This window comes from Harpia harpyja, chromosome 17 (genome assembly GCF_026419915.1).
Source record: "Harpia harpyja isolate bHarHar1 chromosome 17, bHarHar1 primary haplotype, whole genome shotgun sequence".
Classification (NCBI taxonomy): Eukaryota; Metazoa; Chordata; class Aves; order Accipitriformes; family Accipitridae; genus Harpia; species Harpia harpyja.
Window position 1 is genome coordinate 28149703 of NC_068956.1, and position 21186 is coordinate 28170888.

The following is a 21186-nucleotide window of genomic DNA, read 5'->3' on the forward strand; positions in this document are numbered from 1 at the left end:
CCAAAACCATTTTAGCTTGTAGAGATGACATGTTGCTGAGAAACAAATTTGGTATTGTGAGAGATGCAACTACCTGGCGCAAAGTTCTTTGAATGGCATAAAGCCCCAAAGAGGTAAATGAAAGTTTCAAACTAGCCCACAACACACTCAGTTGTTCTTACTGTAAAAGCTGTATTTTAACATTTTTAACCTTCATGTTATTGTACAAAATTCAGTACTGTGGTCGTGGATGTTATTTGTCTATATGGGTAACGCAGGTTATATACATATATGAGTAATACTCTCCTGTGAGGCTGTTCACTGTTCCTTTTGTTATGGGATATAGCTGCCTATGGGGTCATTGTGGAAGCCAGATCATTGAAATGATCCAGGTTAAAAATAGTCTTCAAAAGACGCAGGGGAATGGCAGTGTTATAAATTGTCTTCACTGTTGAGGTCAGTGGTGATGGACAGTATGTAATTTTTCTCTTCATTCTTAGATTATATCTTAGGTTTATTTAAAGAGGATTTTTTAGGTTTATTAAAGCGTGTGCTCTTTTTTGGCAAGGAGGGTTGTGTGGAAGCCTGCACAAAGGGCTGTGGCAGGGAATAATGATCCTTTCTAGTGCAGCAGCTTGAGGGGAGAGAGAATTGTGTATAACGTATAGAGGTAGATCGAAGAATGAGGAAACCACAGCCTGAATTTGGGAAAATAAAGCTTCTGCAGCACCTTAACAAGTTGCTAAAGGGAAAGAGCAAACCAAGGCATGTCTCAGGGCCAACAGATGATCAGAGATCATGAGGCATATTATACTGCAACTCATAAGATGACTGAAATCAAGACTGGAAGTAAGGACCTCTGTGCAAGGACCCGTTAGGGTGGAGAAGAGTCGTCTATAGATGTTACTACTCCTGTTCTGTTTAGCCTGATCACTCTGTTTTCCACATCTAATACAAGTATTCTAATTAATTGTAACAGAAGTGGTTTTCTAGAATTTGAGAATTTCAATTCCTCTTTTTGACCTCCTTTAAAAATTCCCTCACAGGAGAAGAAGATCTGGCTCTGACCACCTCAGGGTCTAGTCACACCACCTGTCTTGTAACGTGTTTATTTTTTTCAGAAGGTCATGGTTTATCAGCAATATTTTTGACAGTGAGAAAAGAGGAAAATCTGATTCTCTCCTTCAGTAATATACACATACAGATTTAACTGTAAGCTTCTGGAGATGGAATTAGGTCTATAACTATGCAATTTTTTTTCATATTAAAATCAAGATTGTATTTGTGTAGTAGGGTAGATGAAAGATGTAGAATTTCAGCAGCAATTAAGTAAGATGAAATCTGAACTTAGTATTTGCCTGTGCCTTTCATCTCTTAATGCTACTAGGAAAAACCTAGTTAAAGTGTTTGATGAAAATGTTACAACAATGAAACAATTTAAAACATCATTATTGTAATAATACGAAATTATTTTATAAGTCACCTGCATTAAGGAACTGAGAAAGTGTTAATTAGTGGGCTACAGGAGTATATACAAGTATTCAAAATTAGTAGTGTCTTTTTTTTCTTATACTTGCAAAGCTTCATTTCAGAATTTATGGATGAAGTATACCATTTAGACCTTGTATTTCAGCCATTGGTTATTTTCATAACCTGATGGGTAATGAGTTTAAAGAAAAAAAAAAAAAGACTAAAAGCTTTACAAAGTGAGCTCCATATTAATGATAGCAGACTTCTCATTATTGTACTTAGCTTTTCAGAAGGGAATAAGTGACATAGCTGTGGATATGGACTTCCCTTTTTAAAAATGCTCTCTATAACATCATTCATGAATTTCCACCAGCTACCTTTGCAAAATGTTTTTTTTAAGAAGTCCAGAATTTCTTTTTACAATGATTTTGATTTCAAATATAAGTAGAGAAATGTCTGAGCTTTCTGCATTATCTGTCTTCATGATATTTGTCACAAGAAAGCTGGAAACTCTTACTAAACATACTTTGTTAAAATTGTAGTCCTTTATCAATTTGACAAATGAAAATAAATCCACAACTCAGATGATTAAAATTTCATAGATCATTAGCCTAACTAAATCATAAGTCTCGAAACAGAAATAATTCTTGTGCATAGTAATTACCTTGAATCCAAATTTGTAAGTCATACTGGCCACACTGTTCTCTGAACCCCATAAAATTGCAAGGCATCTCACATTTGTTCTGTGATGGATTTTTCTTTACAGCTTAAATCAGATATGTTATTTTGAATGACAATGAATTAGGAAACTGAGGGAAAAACCTGATAGGTACAATATTTACCATCTTGGATTTTTGTAAAGAAAAAAAAAAAGTACTGATTTTCAGAATGTAGCCTGGAATAAAGTAAGTGATGAAGGTTAGTAGCTCCCCACCCCAAGAAATGGTGGGGAGAGAAGATATAAAGGAAATTAAGTTCACCATTCCAGGTACTATTTTCTTTTCTTTCTCATGGCAATTTAAAGTAATATTTGGACCTTTTTATTACACAATAATTCCCCTTTTTCCAATTTCATTAATAATTCTTTCTTTTCAGTTTCCGCACTAGCAAAGGTGTTGGGTATTCTGCTCATTTTGTTGGCAACTGCTTAATAGTTACATCATTGAAGTCAAAAGGCAAAGGTTTCCAGCACTGTGTGAAGTATGACTTTCAGCCACGCAAGGTAAGCAAAGTGGTATTTACGATAAAGAAAAACATTGAAAATGTGACAAAGTGCTTCTGGGATGAAGGGCTAAAATCCCTTTAGTGCCATAGTGTTACTAATAATTTCAAATTTATAAGTAGCTTCTTTGATGGTCAGTTACAGACCAGAATCAATTCAATAAAAATGTAATAATTTATAAAGTAACACTTCTATAAAGTCAACTTGTTTTTAAAAATACTGCTTAATTAACTTCAGATAGAGAGGAATTTTGACTATTTGTAAAATGGTTGTATTTTATGTTTAAAAGGTCATCATTCTATTTCTGAACATTGTGTACTTAGTAACTTTGGTGCCAACGTCTGGAACAATTTTGCTGGCAGCACTAGAGTTTCATTATCTGTTGCTGGGGGATATAAGGCTTTGAACTTTCTTCTATATCAGTGGTGGTTTGGGATTTCTCATTTTTCATAGTAAATCTTGATTATTTCTCCAGATCATAATAGTGTTCATTTCTACTGTATGCCTAGTAGTCCTAGGAGAACAATCATTCTGCTGGCTTCAATATTTCAGTTAGTTGACTGAAGAATTGACTTTTCCGTGCAGCAAGCATTATGTGTTTGTCATTGATAGCAGCCTTGTATATATTTTGCTGTGATGCTCATTTCTTTTTTTATGGTCTTAGAATTTGTATATTGAATTTCAGTGCTTGTTTTGTTTTGAGAAACAAATCTCTTTAGGGAGGGAGTGCTATTGTACACTCATCAGCTTTATGTTCTACTATTTTTCTCGGTATGTATTTGTGATTTGAAATCACCAATTCTAATTCTGTCATGTAGCTTTGAGGTCATTTGTGTTTTTTTAAAACATAGTAATGTCTTTTTCTAGCATATTACTCAGGGATGTATAAAGCCTTATAAACACATATCTGCTGAGTGTATTGAAATGAATCACTTCTGTTTTGCAATTTTTATTTAATTTTATAGCCAGAAAAGACTTGATGACAGTTCAGTTTTCTTCTGAAGTAGCACATCTGATGCTACTGATAAACACTCAACCTAGGAACAAATGGAATTGTTAACTTTTGGATTATGTTATTGATAACTAGCTTTTGGGATCTAGCTGATCATTTCTTCTTGATGAAAAAGCAGTCTTTCATAATTTAGCAAGATATTCTTTTGATAATTTTTATTATGAAAGACTAGTTTCCTTCATGCCATCCCTGGAACATTTTAGCTCTTGCTATTCTACTTAAAATAGTTAATTCTGAAATACTAGTACATGTATATCTCATTATATGAATATCAGTTTCAAATCGTAATCTGCTGATCTGCTGAAGTATGTCCAAATATAACTTTCATGCCTTTTTTATATTTCTCAAAGATCATGCTTCATACACTTTGGGTCTTATGTCAGATGTAGAAAGTATTTGAAATAAATCTTCCAGAATATATTTACAAGTGGTTTCATATGATGTATTTTTTCCATTAGTAACTTGTGTGTACATATATGTGAGAAGGTACATAACACATAATGGAGGAAAGAAAACCTGTCAAATACAATTCCTGGCTCTAATAATTCGAAACATACACTGTTTAACATGTAGCTTGATTTTCATGTTATTTAAGTATTACATTGGTTCCACTGTGCAAGCATTGAATGTGTAGATATGTATTCGAAAAATGTGTACCCTTTTACAAAGCAGCTTGCTGTCCAAATGCTGACTTGAGAAGTGTGATTTTTGTCATCAGTTACACTATTTTCTAGCCATTTGGTTACATAGACATTTCAGCAATAGCTTTTGCCAGAAACATCATCCTCATTAAACTTCTGAATAATGTTTTTTTAAATTTTTTTCTTGAATGATGGTAAAATTATATATTCAAGCCAGCTGGTCAAAAGCTTTATGCACGCAGACCAGAAAGATAGTATGTTCATGTGAAGATCTTCCCACTGTTAACTATGTTATATGACACCATTCACAGAATAATAGGTAATCTTCATTTAAAACTTTAAGATGTGTTAAGTGGTTACTTTAGGTTTTAATTAGTCTATTTCAACAACATTATAAAAGCAAGTATTTATAAAAATACAAGGAGAAATTTGATCATCATATCCCCAAATAGAAAACGTGGGTGTAGTATAATAGATTGACCTCTCAACAGAGTTAAACTAGCTTTGGCAGTGTTGTGTTTAATATGTCTATACTTCTTTTTGGGACTCCAAAGTGAAATTTTTGTGTATTAGTAACCCCCAGTAATTGTCACTCCTTGAGTTCCAGCCTCAGTATCAGTCCTTGTAAAAGTATAAACAGGAAAGCACTGCAGTCAAAAGCAAACAGCTTTTTTTTTTGGTGTTTCTAATCCTGAACACCTTTAGTAATTGTAGTACAGACTGAAATAAGTTCCACATTTTGGAAACAGTGTGTGATGCCTCATCTCTCTGATTGTACTGTGCTATGGAGTAGGAATATGACTTACTCAGCAATAGGTGATTGAGCTTGAAAGATTTCAGCAGTGTAAAATATTGACAGGCTGTTTGTCTGAATTGTCTTTGAATACTACCTAAGGAAGCTTTTGTTATAGCAGAGAGGTATGGTCTTGCTATAACAGTTCTGTTTAATGTCTTTATCAATGATTTGGATGAGGGGATCGAGTGCCCCCTCAGCAAGTTTGCAGACAACACCACGTTGGGCAGGAGCGTTGCTCTGCTGGAGGGCAGGAAGGCTCTGCAGAGGGATCTGGACAGGCTGGATGGACGGGCCGAGGCCAACTGTGTGAGGTTCAACACGGCCAAGTGCCGGGTCCTGCACTTGGGTCACAACAACCCCACGCAGCGCTACAGCCTTGGGGAAGAGCGGCTGGAAAGCTGCCCGGTGGAAAAGGACCTGGGGGTGCTGGTCGACAGCCGGCTGAATATGAGCCAGCAGTGTGCCCAGGTGGCCAAGAAGGCCAACGGCATCCTGGCCTGTATCAGAAATAGTGTGGCCAGCAGGAGCAGGGAGGTGATGGTCCCCCTGTACTGGGCACTGGTGAGGTGACACCTCGAGTCCTGTGTTCAGTTTTGGACCCCTCACTGCAGGAAAGACATGGAGGGGCTGGAGCGTGTCCAGAGAAGGGCAACCAAGCTGGTGAAGGGTCTGGAGCACAAGTCTGATGAGGGGCGGCTGAGGGAGCTGGGGTTGTTTAGCCTGGAGAAAAGGAGGCTGAGGGGAGACCTGATCGCTCTCTACAACCACCTGAAAGGAGGGTGTAGTGAGGTGGGTGCTGGTCTCTTCTGTCAGGTGGCTGGAGATAGGACGAGAGGAAATGGCCTCAAGTTGTGCCAGGGGAGGTTTAGGTTGGATGTTAGGAACGGTTTCTTTACTGAAAGGGTTGTCAGACGTTGGAATAGGCTGCCCAGGGAGGTGGTTGAGTCACCATCCCTGGAGGTATTCAAAAAGCACGTAGACAAGGCACTCCATAACATGGTTTAGTGGGCATGGATGATGGTTGGACTCGATGATCTTGAAGGTCTTTCCCAACCTAAATGATTCTATGATTCTATGATATCTCAGCCTCTCCTGATGTGTCAGAGGCTTCAATCACTTCTTCATCTTTGTGGCCCTTTCTGGACTTTCTCCAGTATGTCCATTTCCATCTGGTTTGTATATATTTTGAAATAATACAGATACCCATTATAGTTAAGTATGAGTTGATTTGCAGATCTTAAAGGTTAAATTTCCATTCTTGGTCTTAGATGAGTTTAAAGGTTTGGTTTTAAAGGAAACTTAAGGTTTTCTTCTTGAACTTACTCATCATGGACATAATGGTTCCTGTTGAACAGATTCTTTGAAAGATCACCATAGTTGTACTTGGAAGCATTTCACTGTGATGCTTTCTCTGTTTGATTATATAATGCATTTTTAATGATATGACAGTTGTCCAAAAATTGGTGGAATGGTAAAGAATAGAGGAAGAAAATCATATGAAGCGATCAGGATGACATCTTAAACTGGGCTGTAAAATTTGCTGTTGTAAATTTTTTTCTTTGATTTAATAATTTCTGACAGAGAGCTATGATGAAAAGGCAGAGATATGTGATATGAATTTGTTAAGGTAAGTGCACACAGAACTGGATTTCCCGTCAGAACTCAGTTGTGTTTTGTGTTACAGCGTGTAGTGTTTAAATTAAATTACACTTTCAGGAATGGAAGTGTGTTCAACTTTTTAATTGTATTTATGCATTTTGGGCTCTAATCCCGTAAGGGGATGCAGGTAGGTATAGCATTACATTTAGGTGTGGTTCTACTGACTGGACTTGAAGTTCCACTGACTTGACTTTTAACTTCACAATTTTGCAAGGATTCATCTGTTTGTATAACTTTATGCGGCTGGTCACTTATTTTTAATGCCATTCATTAACTTTATGTTTTATAGCACAAAAACTGCCACTCTATACTGATTTTCCATGTCTTTCCAGTGGTACATGATAAGCATTGTACACATCTACAATCGATGGAGAAACAGTGAAATACGATGTTATGTGAATGGTCAGCTGGTATCCTATGGTGACATGGCCTGGCATGTTAACACGAATGATGTAAGCTTTTATTTTGTTTCCCTTCTCATAGATTTTCATTTTAAAGTAAATTGGAAAAGGAAAAAAAAGTACTATGTTTGTTTTCTCTAGATCTTTGCAAATTCTCTATCTTTTTTTAACTTTCTCCTTTAATCTATCTTCCTTAGTTATGTACTTAATAAAATGTAATATTATTGTTTTCATATATTAATATTTTTTAGAATATTGGAGGGGTTTTGGGCTGTATTTTGCATAGCTATTTTAATGACATTTTCAGAGATTTTGTTTGGAGAGACTGTTATAGCTGAAGTTTTTAGTATGTGATACCGTATAGAAGACACTGATAACAATGGATGAATGCTTAGCTTTTTCCATAGGAAAATGTGGTAGAGTTACAGATTTAGCTTGAGAAAAGTCCTTAAGAAAAACTGATTGATTCTGCCAAATGACTGTGCATGCTGCCAATGTATACAAAAGTACTCATTTTTGTATCACATTAAGTTCTGTGTTGGCTTCAAAAGGAGATATTTGTTAATGGTTAAAAGATTTCTGTGCTTTTTGTGTTACTGAACATTAGATTTTAAGTAGGTTTTTTAATTGCAGTAGAACTGAGTAGCCTGTACTGCAGAGTCATATTGTTTTAAGCACTGCATAAGCATAGTAAGAGATCGTTTCTTCTGTGCAGAGTTTACAGTTTTAAACCCACAAGTTAGATAGGGAGGCAAAAAGTAAAAGCCAGAAAACAGAAGCATGGAGAAGTGTCAAGATGTAGAATTAAGCAAAGTGTGAAGTCTTACATCTGTCTCCCAGTAACAAGTATATTTTGCCTTTTATTGTTTGACTTGACATTAGTAAATAGGCAGTTGACTAATATTAAAAATGCTGTGCTAAGAGTTAAGGTATTAATATTTAATTAATATTGTTAGCAATTACAAATTAACTGCTACAAAATTTCATCCCTGAAATGCTGAGCAAGTTTCTTGGGTAGTAAACTTTTACAGAGAGATGTCCTCCCTTATCGGCCATCCAAACCAGTTCAAAGATATTGAGAGACGTACAGTTGCATAGCATTAGTCAGCTCAGAGCAAAGACACAGTGACCTTGCATCTGCTTGTCCCACGGGCAGAAACCAGTCATTTTCACCTGGAGAAGATTGCATGTATACCTGTGAATACACCTGTATGTATTAATTGGACCGAGTTCAAATTAACAGCATATGCTTACAGGAAATGCATCCGTTTTCATATATTTTTATATTTAAATTCTTCTAATGAAATCTATGTAGGTTTCAGATTTTTTTTTTTTCTCTCTTTTTGTACCTTCTACTTTGGAAGGTTTGAGAGTCTACACCTAATGATGCAGAAAATAGGCACTTTTTCTGGCCCAAAGTTTTGGATGGGGAAGGCAGGTAAAATTATTCTCTTGTGCTTTGCCTTCAGCCAAAGCTGTGCTAGACTTTCAGAGGTGCTTGGTTCATCAGCTTGCTACGCTTTTCTTATTTCTTATTTATAATATAATTCTCAATTCTTTCTGACTGCCTGTACAGGATAAGGAAGTTCTTTTGCACTTAAGGAAATTAACTGTCTTCTGCTAAATTCTAGAGGCAAAGTTGGATTTGAAAGGGAGAGTTTAAATATTACATGCTAATTAAAGTAGGAGGGCTCTGCTTGCCAAAGCTTCTGATCATCATTCTTTGTTTTCTTGGTAGCATTTCTACTTGCAAGAAAAAGCAAGCCTTTCAGTTCTTGCAGAGCATGGTTTCTCCTTGGTAATATAAACATTTTTGTGATAGGTGAGAATGTGCTGATTGAAAAGCCGGCTGAGGTCTCAGAGGATCTGGGCTGAGTTACTAGTTATATGGTGTGGGGATCTGTAATCCTGAATGATAAATGCTTAGCAGGAAGAGCTGCTCCTTCTGTTCATAATTTCTTCACAGTATTCCTTTTTATTTTTTCATATAACAGAAGTACAACCTTTTCTTAAGGTGGGATTGGTTTACCAAGCTTTAGATGTTTTGAGATAAGTCTTTTAAGTTTCTGCTAAGGTTTTACTTTCTCCGCTGGAGAATAGACTAAGTTATGAAAGATGCTAGTTATCATTAGCTCTCTATTTTTTAATAACAAAAATCTGTTATATCAGAAGTAGGAAATAGAATAGAAAGTAGGAGAAAGTCAGGAAAGGTGTATGAATGCGACTGTGTAAAAGGCATAAAAAGGAAAATAAGAGGAGTGCGTACGTAGGCTCCTTAGCCTAAGGTCCATGAGTCCCAAGAGTTTAATTTTCTATGTAAATAAAATAGGAGGATTTGAACCAAGACACTGAATGAAGCAGATCTGTCAGTCACCCCATCTTAGGGTCATTAATGACATACTAGCAGGGATGTACAGAAATAGACAAACAAACTTGGATCAGTTGGTGTCCGTCAGGTTTAAAACGGTGGAAATGTGAGATAGTTGGAGGAAGACCAAATGAGCTATGAGTATTGGGTGCTGATTTTTAAATCAATCAATCCATCAGGTTTACAGATTGTTTGGCATCTGGAACAGCAGTGAATAAAAATTACCAGAATATCAGGAGTTAGCCCTCCTCTCCAATTAAAAATAATGGAAACACCTAATCCAGAGTGAAGCACTGGACAATGGGAAAGTGTAATCTGATCAGAATGAAAAAAGCAGAACTGGAAATTACTACAGGTTAACAGAACTAGAATGTAATTATATGTAAAACTCAGAATCCATCGAGAGCTACAATGGTTGCTATACAATTAATGATAACTAGAAGAATCCAGGAAAATACCCTTGTAATAGGCAGGAATGTGTATCTCAGAAAATTGTTAGGAAGTTTCACTGTTAGATTTACCAGTAGTCAAAGTGGTCTCATAGCCCATCTTTTGCACTGTGCATCCTGGATATGACTTTGTGAATCAATTTGGATGTAGGTTTTTTTCAGAAGTTTTTTTTAGTTTTGTCCAAAAAAAATTTTTAAAAAATTCAGAAATTCCAAGGGAAAAAAAATCAGAAGAGGTATTTGGTCAAAAGGAGGATAAATCAGAGATAAAATCCTGGATACTTCTTACCTCACCTCATTGCAAAGCTGAGCTCCAGATCTTTGACTTCCCGCTAACTCTTTAGACAGAGTCCCCGTTTCCTTTTCACCAGCTTACCCACCTAGATCAGTAGCTGTAGCAGTTCACCATATTTGATTCCATTCTCCAGACTGACAGAAGTTTTTCTTAGGGTAAAACTCTGCAGCCAAGCAAAATGAAGAAGCAGGCTTCCTAATGCAGTTTCTACTGGTTTGCTGATTCAGCTCAAAAAGTGAGGCCTGACCCTTGTTTCCCTTAAATAAAGTACACGTGACTCAAGGAAGCTGCGAGAATAGCCTTGCAAAGATCCTTGTGTTTCCTGTTGTTGTCCTCTTGTGCTGCGTCTTGTTTTCCAGTTCCCCAGATCTTTATTCTAGACAGTTAAGTTCTAAACTTTGTTTCGTCTGAAAGTGTTTTTTCTTGGAAGCACCAGAAGAATTTAATCTAGTTATTGTAAAATAAATCTCAATTGAAAAAAAAAAAAGCCACAAAAAAGACTCCAAATCTGAAATAATAGGAAATGGACAGATGGAGAATTGCAGAAGGTCTTTGTGCAGAGGGATAGTTGTTGGAAGAAGGAAAGGAAAATAACAACTCTTGTGACTGTGGAAGAAGACAGAAGAGGAGTTTAAGGTCAAACCAAATCATTATAGGCTGTGGTCATAGAGGAAGACTGTGCACCAGTTGCAAACTAGAAGAATTCATATTTGGTTTTTTCTGCTAGAGGTGTTTAGCCCTGTTAGCACAACGACGAAAGAAGAGTGCATTTCAGCGCCTGTTCTTGTGTGTTAGCAGTGGGAGTTCTGATTATAATTACAAAGAACTTCAAGGCTTTCATATTTCCTAGAAGGCAATAGCAAAGGTTATTTGGTACTTGAATCTACTGTTCTAATTTTCTCTGTTGTATGTTGTACAATTAATAAAAAACCAAATTCTAGCAGCCAGTCATAACAGCTTTTTAATACTGACCTGTAAAACAATTAATGCTACAATATTCAAAATGAAGTTGTTCGCTACAAGGAATCAGGTACTGAAGTAATAAATGATTGATTTATTTTCTTAATTACGGTCTCCCTTTATTTTTTGGCTTCAGTTGGTGTACATGAATATTATTTAATTATATGGTTTGTATCACTAAACTTCATTAACGTTGCCTCTTTCTGATACAGAGCTATGATAAATGTTTTCTTGGCTCTTCGGAGACTGCTGATGCTAACAGAGTGTTCTGTGGCCAGCTTGGAGCAGTATATGTATTCACTGAAGCACTCAACCCAGCACAGATTTTTGCAATACATCAGTTAGGACCTGGATATAAGGTAATAATGAATCTTAAAAAATATAAAAGTGGAAAAAGAAAATAATTGATAGATGTAGTTGGAAGTTACGTATACGTATGCACATAGGTATTCCACTTAGGATCTTGTAAAGCGATGTGATTTGTTTCAGCAAAAGAATATTTCTTCAAGTATCCTAACTAACGTTTATTTCCACCAGCTTTTTGCAAGATGCAAGTTGTCTCTTTAAAGCATAGCTGAAACATGTTTGTATGTGAAATTTATGAGTTTGGGTCATAATCAGATTAGAGCAATTTCATATTTGGTGTTCTGAATACCAGAGGAGTGAGTAACTTCTCTACTGTTTGTGTTTAAAACCTGAGTTAAGGCAGATTAACATTCAACAAGGCATAATAAACCAACTTAGTTCAAATTCACGGTTTCAAACAGTTCTGCTGAAATAAAAGTTGAGCTTTTCACTCATGCTTTGCCAGTGACATTTAGGGGACAGTTTGGACAAATTAATGGTGCATGCAGAAACTTGGGTCTCTAGTATGAACAATCACTTATGTCTTGGAATGGCTGTGTATAGTATTATTTTACCAAGAAAAACAAAGCAGATATTTTGCAGAAGTCTGCAGAAACTGCCTAGTGGAGAAGGCTTGAAAATGAATCTAACCCCAGCTAAACACTATTCAATTTCTACCATCAGTTATTCCCAAATTTTCTTTTTCTGATTTGTGAAATTTGCAGTATCATCTGAAGTAGACTTTCAGGTTTTAGTATATATCATATACTCTGAAGATAGAAACTTTTTAAAATAGCAAGTAAAAATCAGCATTTAGATTCTAATAATACTAATTTGGTGTGCTGAAAATGATTGCTCTAAATCATTTGATGACAGCTAACACTTGAATGACAGTGGCAGTTGAAAATATCTTTTATGGTATGTATGTAGCGTGAATAGCCAAATACATGTCAAGGTTACTTGGAGAAGAGGAAGTCTCTTGCATACAGTTAATGGTTAAAACCTACCTTGAAAATAAAAATGTTCAGTCAGTCAAGAGAAATGTATCACCTGTGCAAACAAGGAGTACTTTTTTCCAAACTTAATACTGTATGTTGTTTGAACAAATATTTCTGCAAATGGTTTTTTTGGTCATAGAAAAGAAAGTAATGTAACCCTATGCCTCTTAATAATAAATGTAGTAAATCTTTATGAATTTATTAAGTTCCTGGATTTGCAGCAGCATACTGAATTGATATCAGATAGAAATAATGCTTTCATTTGTTTCAAGTGAAAATTATTATGTAATATTTTGTGAGTGTTGAAGGGGTTCATAAGGCATACATGCTTTCATGCTAAACGACATTTCCAGTAGTTACTGCGCTAACCTTATTACAGTGCTGTCAAATTGCCTTGCTTGATTCATAGGTTTCCCTTAAACTATGTTTCTTCACACCTGTAGTTTCGTAGTGACTTTTGTAAAATGTCAGTTAGATGAAATTTAATACTTTGGGTATATTTTTCTTTGGTATATCATGTTTTTAGGTTTAGGTTGTGTCCCCGCACAGTTAATGCCTCCTTCCTCTCTAAAGTAGTTTCCTTCCCTGTCTAAGAATCTGAAAGTATATTTTACTAATAGTGGTTAAAAAGAGTAGGTTTCTACAGCAGGACCCTAGAAATAGTAAAATTTCTTTCTTGAACTTCCTTATTCCAAAAAATAAGACAAAACAGAATCCTTTTTTTCTCACCTTCTTCCAACCCAAGATCTACCATGTAGAGGGAAGAAACCATGTCGTGTAATTTAGAAATCTCAGGGCACTGATTGTGGCTTTCGCTCAAAAGCTTGCCTCTTTCATGTCACAGTTATTTCTGTAAATTCTTTCAGATTCTGTGTGGGTGCAAAGGTCCATCAGTTCAGAACCCTTCAGTATGGTATTTCATAGTCCAAGGGAGCCTCAGTTGACACGTAGCTCGAATTGCTGGACATTAGAGATCCCATTCTTGCTCTTACCTAACTTGCTGATGCAAACTGGCCTTTCAGAAACTTTTCTTAAGTAGTTCACTACATGTCCTGTTCATTCTAATTGTTGGTACTGTTAGCCAGCTGGTAGAATCAACTGTTCAACTTTTCCAGAAGAGCAACTATTCTAGATGCATTGTGAACTCCGGTTATGCCAAAGCTTTTCTCCCAAAGGAGGATTATTCAAAATACTTGAGAATTTTTGGATAATGTCTTCATACAGATGTTTTTTTCTTTCCTATGACTGTGGTAGATCCTTGGATTTACAATTCTTGCTTTAGTCCACTATATCTCAGGACTGTGATTCTTTAGGGAAAGCGACCCTAGGGCTTTACCTGCTTTGTTGATGACAAGAGATACGATTTTACCTCTCATTCAGCTACCTTTACAATCATTCATAATGTCCCTAGTCTACAATGACTGCCATTAAGATCTCTGGAATACAGAGAAATCTCCGTACTCTACCAACATACCAGAGCTCAGGACAGTGCGGTAGGCACACATCTGTGAATATATGTAGTATGTAATGTTGCAAATAACACGAAAGCCACAAAGTTCAGGAGAAGGCAGATCTTTATCTACAAAGAAAAGCAAATCTGTTGCACCTTGTCCCACCCCTATTCTGTGATGCAGGTAGAAGCAATGGATTTTAGGATTAACTAGAGAAATCATTAAAATAAGCTTTATTTATCATTTATATATAATATTTACATAAATTTATGTATATAATATTTATATTATTTATTGCACATTATATGCTGATTACAGAATGATGTCACATAGAAACAGTTCACAATACTTCCATGCTGGTCTTGCTCAACATGACCTTCTGAATGCATTTAGTTGTAACCAGCATGCCTTAATATAAAAATGTATTTATTAAGCAAATAGATAGTTTACTTTGAAATACTAAATTTTCAATTGTAGCAAAAGGCCTTTTTTTTTTTAATAGAAATGTTACATTGATTGCATGAGTAGCAATATTGAACAGCTGCCACACTTAGTATCTATTGCATAGAAATGACATGTGATCAAACTTTTAAGAGGGGAAGAGAGGAAAATATCCTAGCAGTAGAACTGTGTGATTTGCCTCTTTACCATTAAGTCTTCCCAAATTCATCCATAAAGTATCTTGAAATTTTAAATTATATTTAGTAGAAACATAGTAGAATTCAATATTTGCATTCCCAGGTTTTATCTGCAATAAAGCATGCTCATCTTGATTCTTGCAGTTGCCGAGCAGGACTTTTACCTACTATGTTGACACTTCCAGTTGCTAGAGGTTGCAGAAAGAAAAAGGAAGTGAGAGCAGCATCCTTGCTCTCACTGTGCTTTTTCTGCTACCCATCAGCTGGGATCCTCAGGGACTCATAAACGCAGATTAGAGGGGCAAGGAAGAGGTAATGTGAGAGGAAGAGATGTGTCTGATAGCAGTGTTGGTGCTGTTTATAAAGGGATGTTTCAACAAAGCCCTGTCCTAATAGCCCTGTCAAGTCTGCGCCACTCCTCTTAACCCTCCCATATGCATTTCAAAACAAGTTATCAGATTATTCCGTATGTTGCTGCATCTGAGTTTGCTCTTAATCGGTGCTGTAGTATCAATGTTTTTGTCATGTACGAAGGTTGGAGTAAAAATGCATTTATGCACGCACATACACACACAAAATACTCTTGAAAATTTGAATTTGCTTAGGCCAGTTATATAGTATGAGATAATATTTTATGTACGATCACTGAACCTGCAGTAGCAAAATGGGGTGAATGGTAAATCAAAAAGCAGCACTCTCGCTGCTAAAGGAAAGGAGAGAGCTGCTGGTGTTTAAGTAGTGGTCCTGATCAAGCACAGCTTCTTGTACTGGAGAAGACAGTGCTGGAGTAATTCCCAGCTCTCTCTGTTCTCTCTCCCATTCCTGTAGGAGCAACATCTATCCTTTATACCTTCTTTATGGATCCCGTATATATTCTTACCATATATAGAATATGTTAAATCTAAGGCTCTTGTTTGCTGTCTTTATGCCCTTACACTGCTTGTACCAGATCTCAAAGTTGCATTCCTTCAGTGACCAGTAACTAACCATTTCCAATTTGAGCTTATATGCTTGACAGCTTCTGCTGTCCTCCTGTGGTTGTATTTTCCCAAGTCCCCAGTACAGCATGCGTATACTGCATTTCTTTTCTCTTTCTGTAGATCAATGTTAGTAATAAAGGACTGTCATACATCAGAATTTGTAGCCTCTCTTTCCATTCTGTTATAATAATCTTTTGGGTAGGAGAACAGCATTTCCAATTTATGATCAGTTTTGTTAGGCTTCGATGGCAGAATGGCCCTTTAATTCTTGTTTTTCCTCCAAAAAATGTGAGGCAGTATTATATTAATTCATAACTTATTTGTGCCTGACTTTCAAATAGTGATCTCTGATAAGTTTTTGAGGCATAGAAAGCACTGAAAACCAGGAGGTAGATTCATGTAAAAATTTGTTTATAAAACTGATTTTATTTTAACTTAAGCAGTGTAGAAAGTTGTGAAATGTCATGGTAATGAAATAATACAAATTTTGTGTTGTGACACTTTGGCATATTTAAAACGGCAAAGTTATGAAAAACTATATAAAAGTAAAACATTCTGAGCTTTGGGATCTGACAAAGCTTAGAGGCGTGAAAAATTTTCTGGGTAAGAAGCATTTTCATGTGGTAAAACATCAAAATATAGTACATGCAGATTGCCGATATCTTTGGAAATCAATGAAATCACTAAATTATTTCTGTCTCTGCAGAAAGTGCACAGAGATTTATCTGTACAGTTAAAAATGCCCTCTGGGGAGAAATACATCATCACCTTCCTCAGGACAAATCAGTAATCTGTAGCTTTCAATTCCTGATCAGTGAGATGTAGCCAGCCATATCAACAGAGAGCCAGCTCTCAAGCTTTAAGCATAACACTCATTCTTTGGGTTTTTCTGTGTCAGTAAGTAGCGTGGCACAAAAGGAACACATTTCTAGATTAAAACGCTTGGTGCCGAGGGCTGAATACCCACAGTGTGTATATTTGGGGGTTTTTACTTCAGATTGGTTGTAGTCTGATCCTTTGGGCTGAATGACTACCACCGGTTGGAGGACATTTGAGTTTCAGCCAAAAGGAATTCTCTTTGGTTCTGAACGGCTTTGCAGTATGAACAGAGCAGTAGGTGGGGATCGCTGGGAGTTTCCCTACGAAACGGATTCCTAACCCAAATGCAAATCACAGAACGGTTGGGCTTGTTGGAAGGGAGCTCTGGAGGTCATCTGGTCCAACCCCACCGCTCAGGCAGGGCCACCTTGCGCCAGTTGCTCAGGGCTGCGTCCGGATGCCTTTTGACTGTCTCCAGAGATGGAGACTACCACCTTGCTGGGCACCTTCACAGGGAAAAAGCGTTTCCTGACGTTCAGAGGGAACCTCCTGTGTTTCAGCTTGTGCCCACTGCCCCTGGTCCTGTCGCTGGGCACCGCTGAGAAGAGCCTGGCTCCATCTTCTTTGCGCCTTCCCTTCAGATACTTGTACGCACTGATGAGATCCCCCGAGGTTTCTTTTCTGCAGGCTGAAGAGTCCCACCTCTCTCAGCCTTTCCTCACAGGAGAGATGCTCCAGTCGCTTCGTGATTCTCGTGGTCCTTCATTGGACTCTCTCCAGTAAGTCCGTGGCTATCTTGTACTGGGGAGCCCAGAACTCCAGGTGTGACCTCACCAGTGCTGAGTAGCTTAAACCATTGACTTCCTATTCGCTTACTTTTGCCCTCCCTACTGGCGTTCTCTGTTACGGTACCTGCATCTCACACATTTTCGGCATGGCCTTGCTGCCTCCCTTCTGCTTGACGTCGCCAAGCACGGGACGGGGCTGGCTGACGGATCTGCTCTGGGTTCTTCCCAGTCTGTTCAGTCTGCGTCAATCTCGCGCCCCACACACAAGTGGCTGCTTGTCACAAGACGTTACATTGCCGTGTGTCAGTCCCTTGAGCAGATGCGCTTTCCCATCATTTGGCTGTAAGCAAGAGAATTTTGTCAGGGTTTCCAGCAGCCTTGAGAGCTCTGTAAAAGCTGGATGGGTTTTACGGGTTTACGTAATCGGTAGGAACCTGTAATTTGTTTGGGAAGAGCAGCTGATAGCCTGTAAGTTGCCTATTTTAATTCTGCTGACCTGGATAACCAAAACCCCAGTGACAGTACTTTTGATAGTTTCATGATACAGGATTTCTTACTGGGGGTGGGGAGGGAGGGAAGGATTTGGTAGGACCAAAGGGATACAGAGAATTGTGATGGCTCTATGCAGTGAAAAAAAAGCACAATGATTCATAATTAATCTCAGCAATAAATTATTTTAAACTGAGTAAAGATTTTAGAAATATAACATTTTATATATATTGCATTAATTAAACGGTGGCGATTTTTAACAAATTTGCTTTACTTGTATCGGTACAGCACTGTGTGTAACTACTAGTTGTCTTTTTGCCACTGTCAGATGATTGTTTCACGCAAGAGTAGTTATGTGCCAAGTAAATCTGACAACGCTTTGCAGAAAGGCAGAAATCTATCTTCTTGTGCTTGATTGATTTGTCAGTGTTGCCAGAAAACCTAGTTTTAGATCAGATATGAAGCATGGTATGTTTAAGAATAACAAAAATTTTCAGTATTCCTTTGTAAAAGCTTTGAGTTTGAGAATCATTAAAATTGAATCATTGCCATTGAAATATGGCATTTATTATTTTATTTGGATTTTTTTTTAGTGTAAGTAGCTTGTTTATATATACTCCTGACTGTTAATGAAGCATGGATTTTAATACTGTTTAAAAATAACCATTCCTTTAATCAAAATGGTATAGGATTCGATATTCTAATTTGAGTGAGTTTATATAAACTAAAATACAAGGCATTTAATTTGTTCTTTATTTTTAGTGTGTTGTATACTCAATTTTTTATTTTAAAATATTTATAGCTGTTTAATGTGACACATTTCTTCCAGATAGCTACTTCTGAAACTTGTTAACACTGATGCTGAAAGGAGAGAGAAATAATACTACGTAAATATCAGATATTATATTGACATGTTGATGTGGAGTAGAGTAAATTAAAAAAATGTCTCATTGTTCAGTAGCATTAAGCTACTGGAAAATTAAAACAAAGTTTAGCAGTTTCTGTATTCCTTCTCAAGTCCAATGTGTTTTCTGCACATTTTGTGGCAAGGATTTTGTCCAAAATATTTACTTTCTAAAACTTGTGTTTTCTTTTTTTTTCAGAGCACATTCAAATTTAAATCCGAGAGTGACATTCATCTGGCTGAGCACCATAAACAAGTGCTATACGATGGGAAACTTGCAAGTAGCATTGCTTTTACTTATAATGCGAAGGCTACTGATGCTCAGCTATGCCTTGAATCCTCACCGAAGGAAAATCCTTCAATTTTTGTACACTCCCCCCATGCTCTTATGCTTCAGGTTTGTGCTACTAAATTGATGTTCCGTGATTACTGTTAGCTCAACATCATTTGCATAATAAGAGGATTTGTGTGCTAGTGTACGACGAGATTGTTATTTTGTATTATTTCAGCTCTCGATATACCTATCACTTGAAGTGTTCTTTCTTTGCTCGCTTTGTAGAGCAAAAAATGATTATTTCTTCATTAAGAAATATGTACTTCATACCATAAGGCACAGTGTGCCACGATACTGAAGTTTTCTGTTTAATGTTTGCCTTCAAGTATAGCGATTATAACTGAAACATAATGAAACTAAGTTAAAACAAGTCTGATTTAATTTGCACTCAATTCAGTGTTAAAGTGTTCCCAAGTTGTGTTTGTAACTGCCCTTAAAAATTGAGATTAACTGGGTGTTTTTCCTTTTATGTCTTTATTTTATTAATTTAGGATGTGAAGGCTATTGTAACACACTCCATTCACAGTGCAATTCATTCCATTGGAGGGATTCAAGTTCTTTTTCCTCTCTTTGCCCAGTTAGACAATCGACAGCTGCACGACAGTCAGGTGGAAACAACAGTTTGGTAAGCTTCTTTCAAGCAAGATACAAACTAAATTAAGCTAAGAACATTTTCGTTTTTGTTGTGGGAATGTTTGTTTTCTTTTCTTTTGTAAATACTGTGACTTACATTTTACCCTTGTTTCTTTGGAAAGAATATTATTTTTTAAGATGTAGTTTACTGTAGAGATGTGTAAATTGTATTAATCGTATGAGATTCCAGATGGAACTGGCATAAAATTGATTGGATTGGGTAATGTCAGTTCTTGCAACTTCTAAAAGGAACCAATGAACATTTACTTGACAGTGCAATGTTGTTTGCTTTCTCAAAGTCTGTGTCATTTGAATTCATATTTAATAACATTCAAAATTAACAAAAGATACCTCCTTTGATATTAACACATGGTGAGAAAGTCACAGAGCTATGGTCAGTTGTTTTGTGGCCATATTACAATTGCAGCAGTGACTGGGGCCACAGCAAGGGAGTTTTAAAGAGGGACACGTGAAGTCTCTGCTCCGATGCTGTAGAAATAACCCCGAGGTTGGAAAGCCTGCACAGAAGTAGATGAATTCTTCCGTGCGTAGCCTGCAAGGACCGCTTAGGGGGCTGTCAGTACACACGCCGACTTGTGCAAAGCTAGCCCAGCTGTAGTCCTTTTTGCAAAGATCATCTCTTGCCACCTCCTTGTCAGGGCAGGCTAGTGGCAGCACAAGGTGTCTAACCTTGTCAGAACAAAGTCTGCGGTCTAAACCTTTGGCGGTAACACAACCAAAAAGGTAACGTTGAAGAACTGGTACGGCGTTTCTCCGTAGGGTGGTACGTAACCAAAACCTGCTAGAAAACAGTGTTTAGGGGCAGCATAAGCTGACTCTTGTATTTGCATAAAGTTATAAAATAGGTGCGTAATTCAGAGTACATGGCTTATTTTCCTACTCTGCTATTAGTTATTGTGGATATTTCCTATTGCATTAGATAGTTCAGTAATAATTAGTTAACTGAAAAATAATTAAATACTGCTAAAATGGCTGACAATTTTGAAAAATTTAACTGAAAGTGGTACATTGGTATAATTTCTCGTGAAAGGTCACTTGCCTCAATCTAATTTAAGAAATTAATCAATTTGGTGACGTTTTGTCAGCCATCTGTTTTCCCCTTTGGTAAGGCAAATATATGTAGCTAAGATGGCTGCTGGTTTTTATTTGTTTCTGTAGTGTGAAAAGTTAATGTCTTTCAAGAGAATATTTTAGTCCAATATTAGAAGTAATATCACAGTCTACTTTCAAGCAGTATAGTGGTGCAATTATTTCCGTCAATGTTAAAGACTGAAAAGCTAGTTGTGTATTGGCTCACGTGGGATATTTACTTTTTTGTAGTCTGTTTTCCGGTATGTACTTTTCATTGAAGTCTTGTGAAGTAAGGGGAATAGAAAAAACAATGCTTGGCTTGAAATAAATTTGGAAAAAAAATTCCTTGTATGTTTTTATTTACTGGCACAGCAGTAGGCAAAAATGGTTTATTCCAATTTAAGGAAGATCATGTGTGTATGTGCCCATACATATGAATAAAATATATGTTAAATTCATTAAT

The 21186-nt window shown here is 36.8% G+C and overlaps 1 protein-coding gene across 6 annotated transcripts in view; it reads left to right on the top strand.

Moving 5' to 3' along the window:
* Nucleotides 1-21186, top strand: part of NBEA (neurobeachin) — a 511508-nt gene that overhangs the window by 111688 nt on the left and 378634 nt on the right. For all 6 annotated transcript variants that reach the window (XM_052812195.1, XM_052812196.1, XM_052812200.1 and 3 more), the window contains exons 6-10: nt 2545-2671; nt 7112-7231; nt 11465-11611; nt 18864-19061; nt 19490-19623. In XM_052812195.1, the coding sequence (XP_052668155.1) occupies nt 2545-2671; nt 7112-7231; nt 11465-11611; nt 18864-19061; nt 19490-19623 (726 nt within the window). The remainder of the gene's footprint in view (nt 1-2544; nt 2672-7111; nt 7232-11464; nt 11612-18863; nt 19062-19489; nt 19624-21186) is intronic.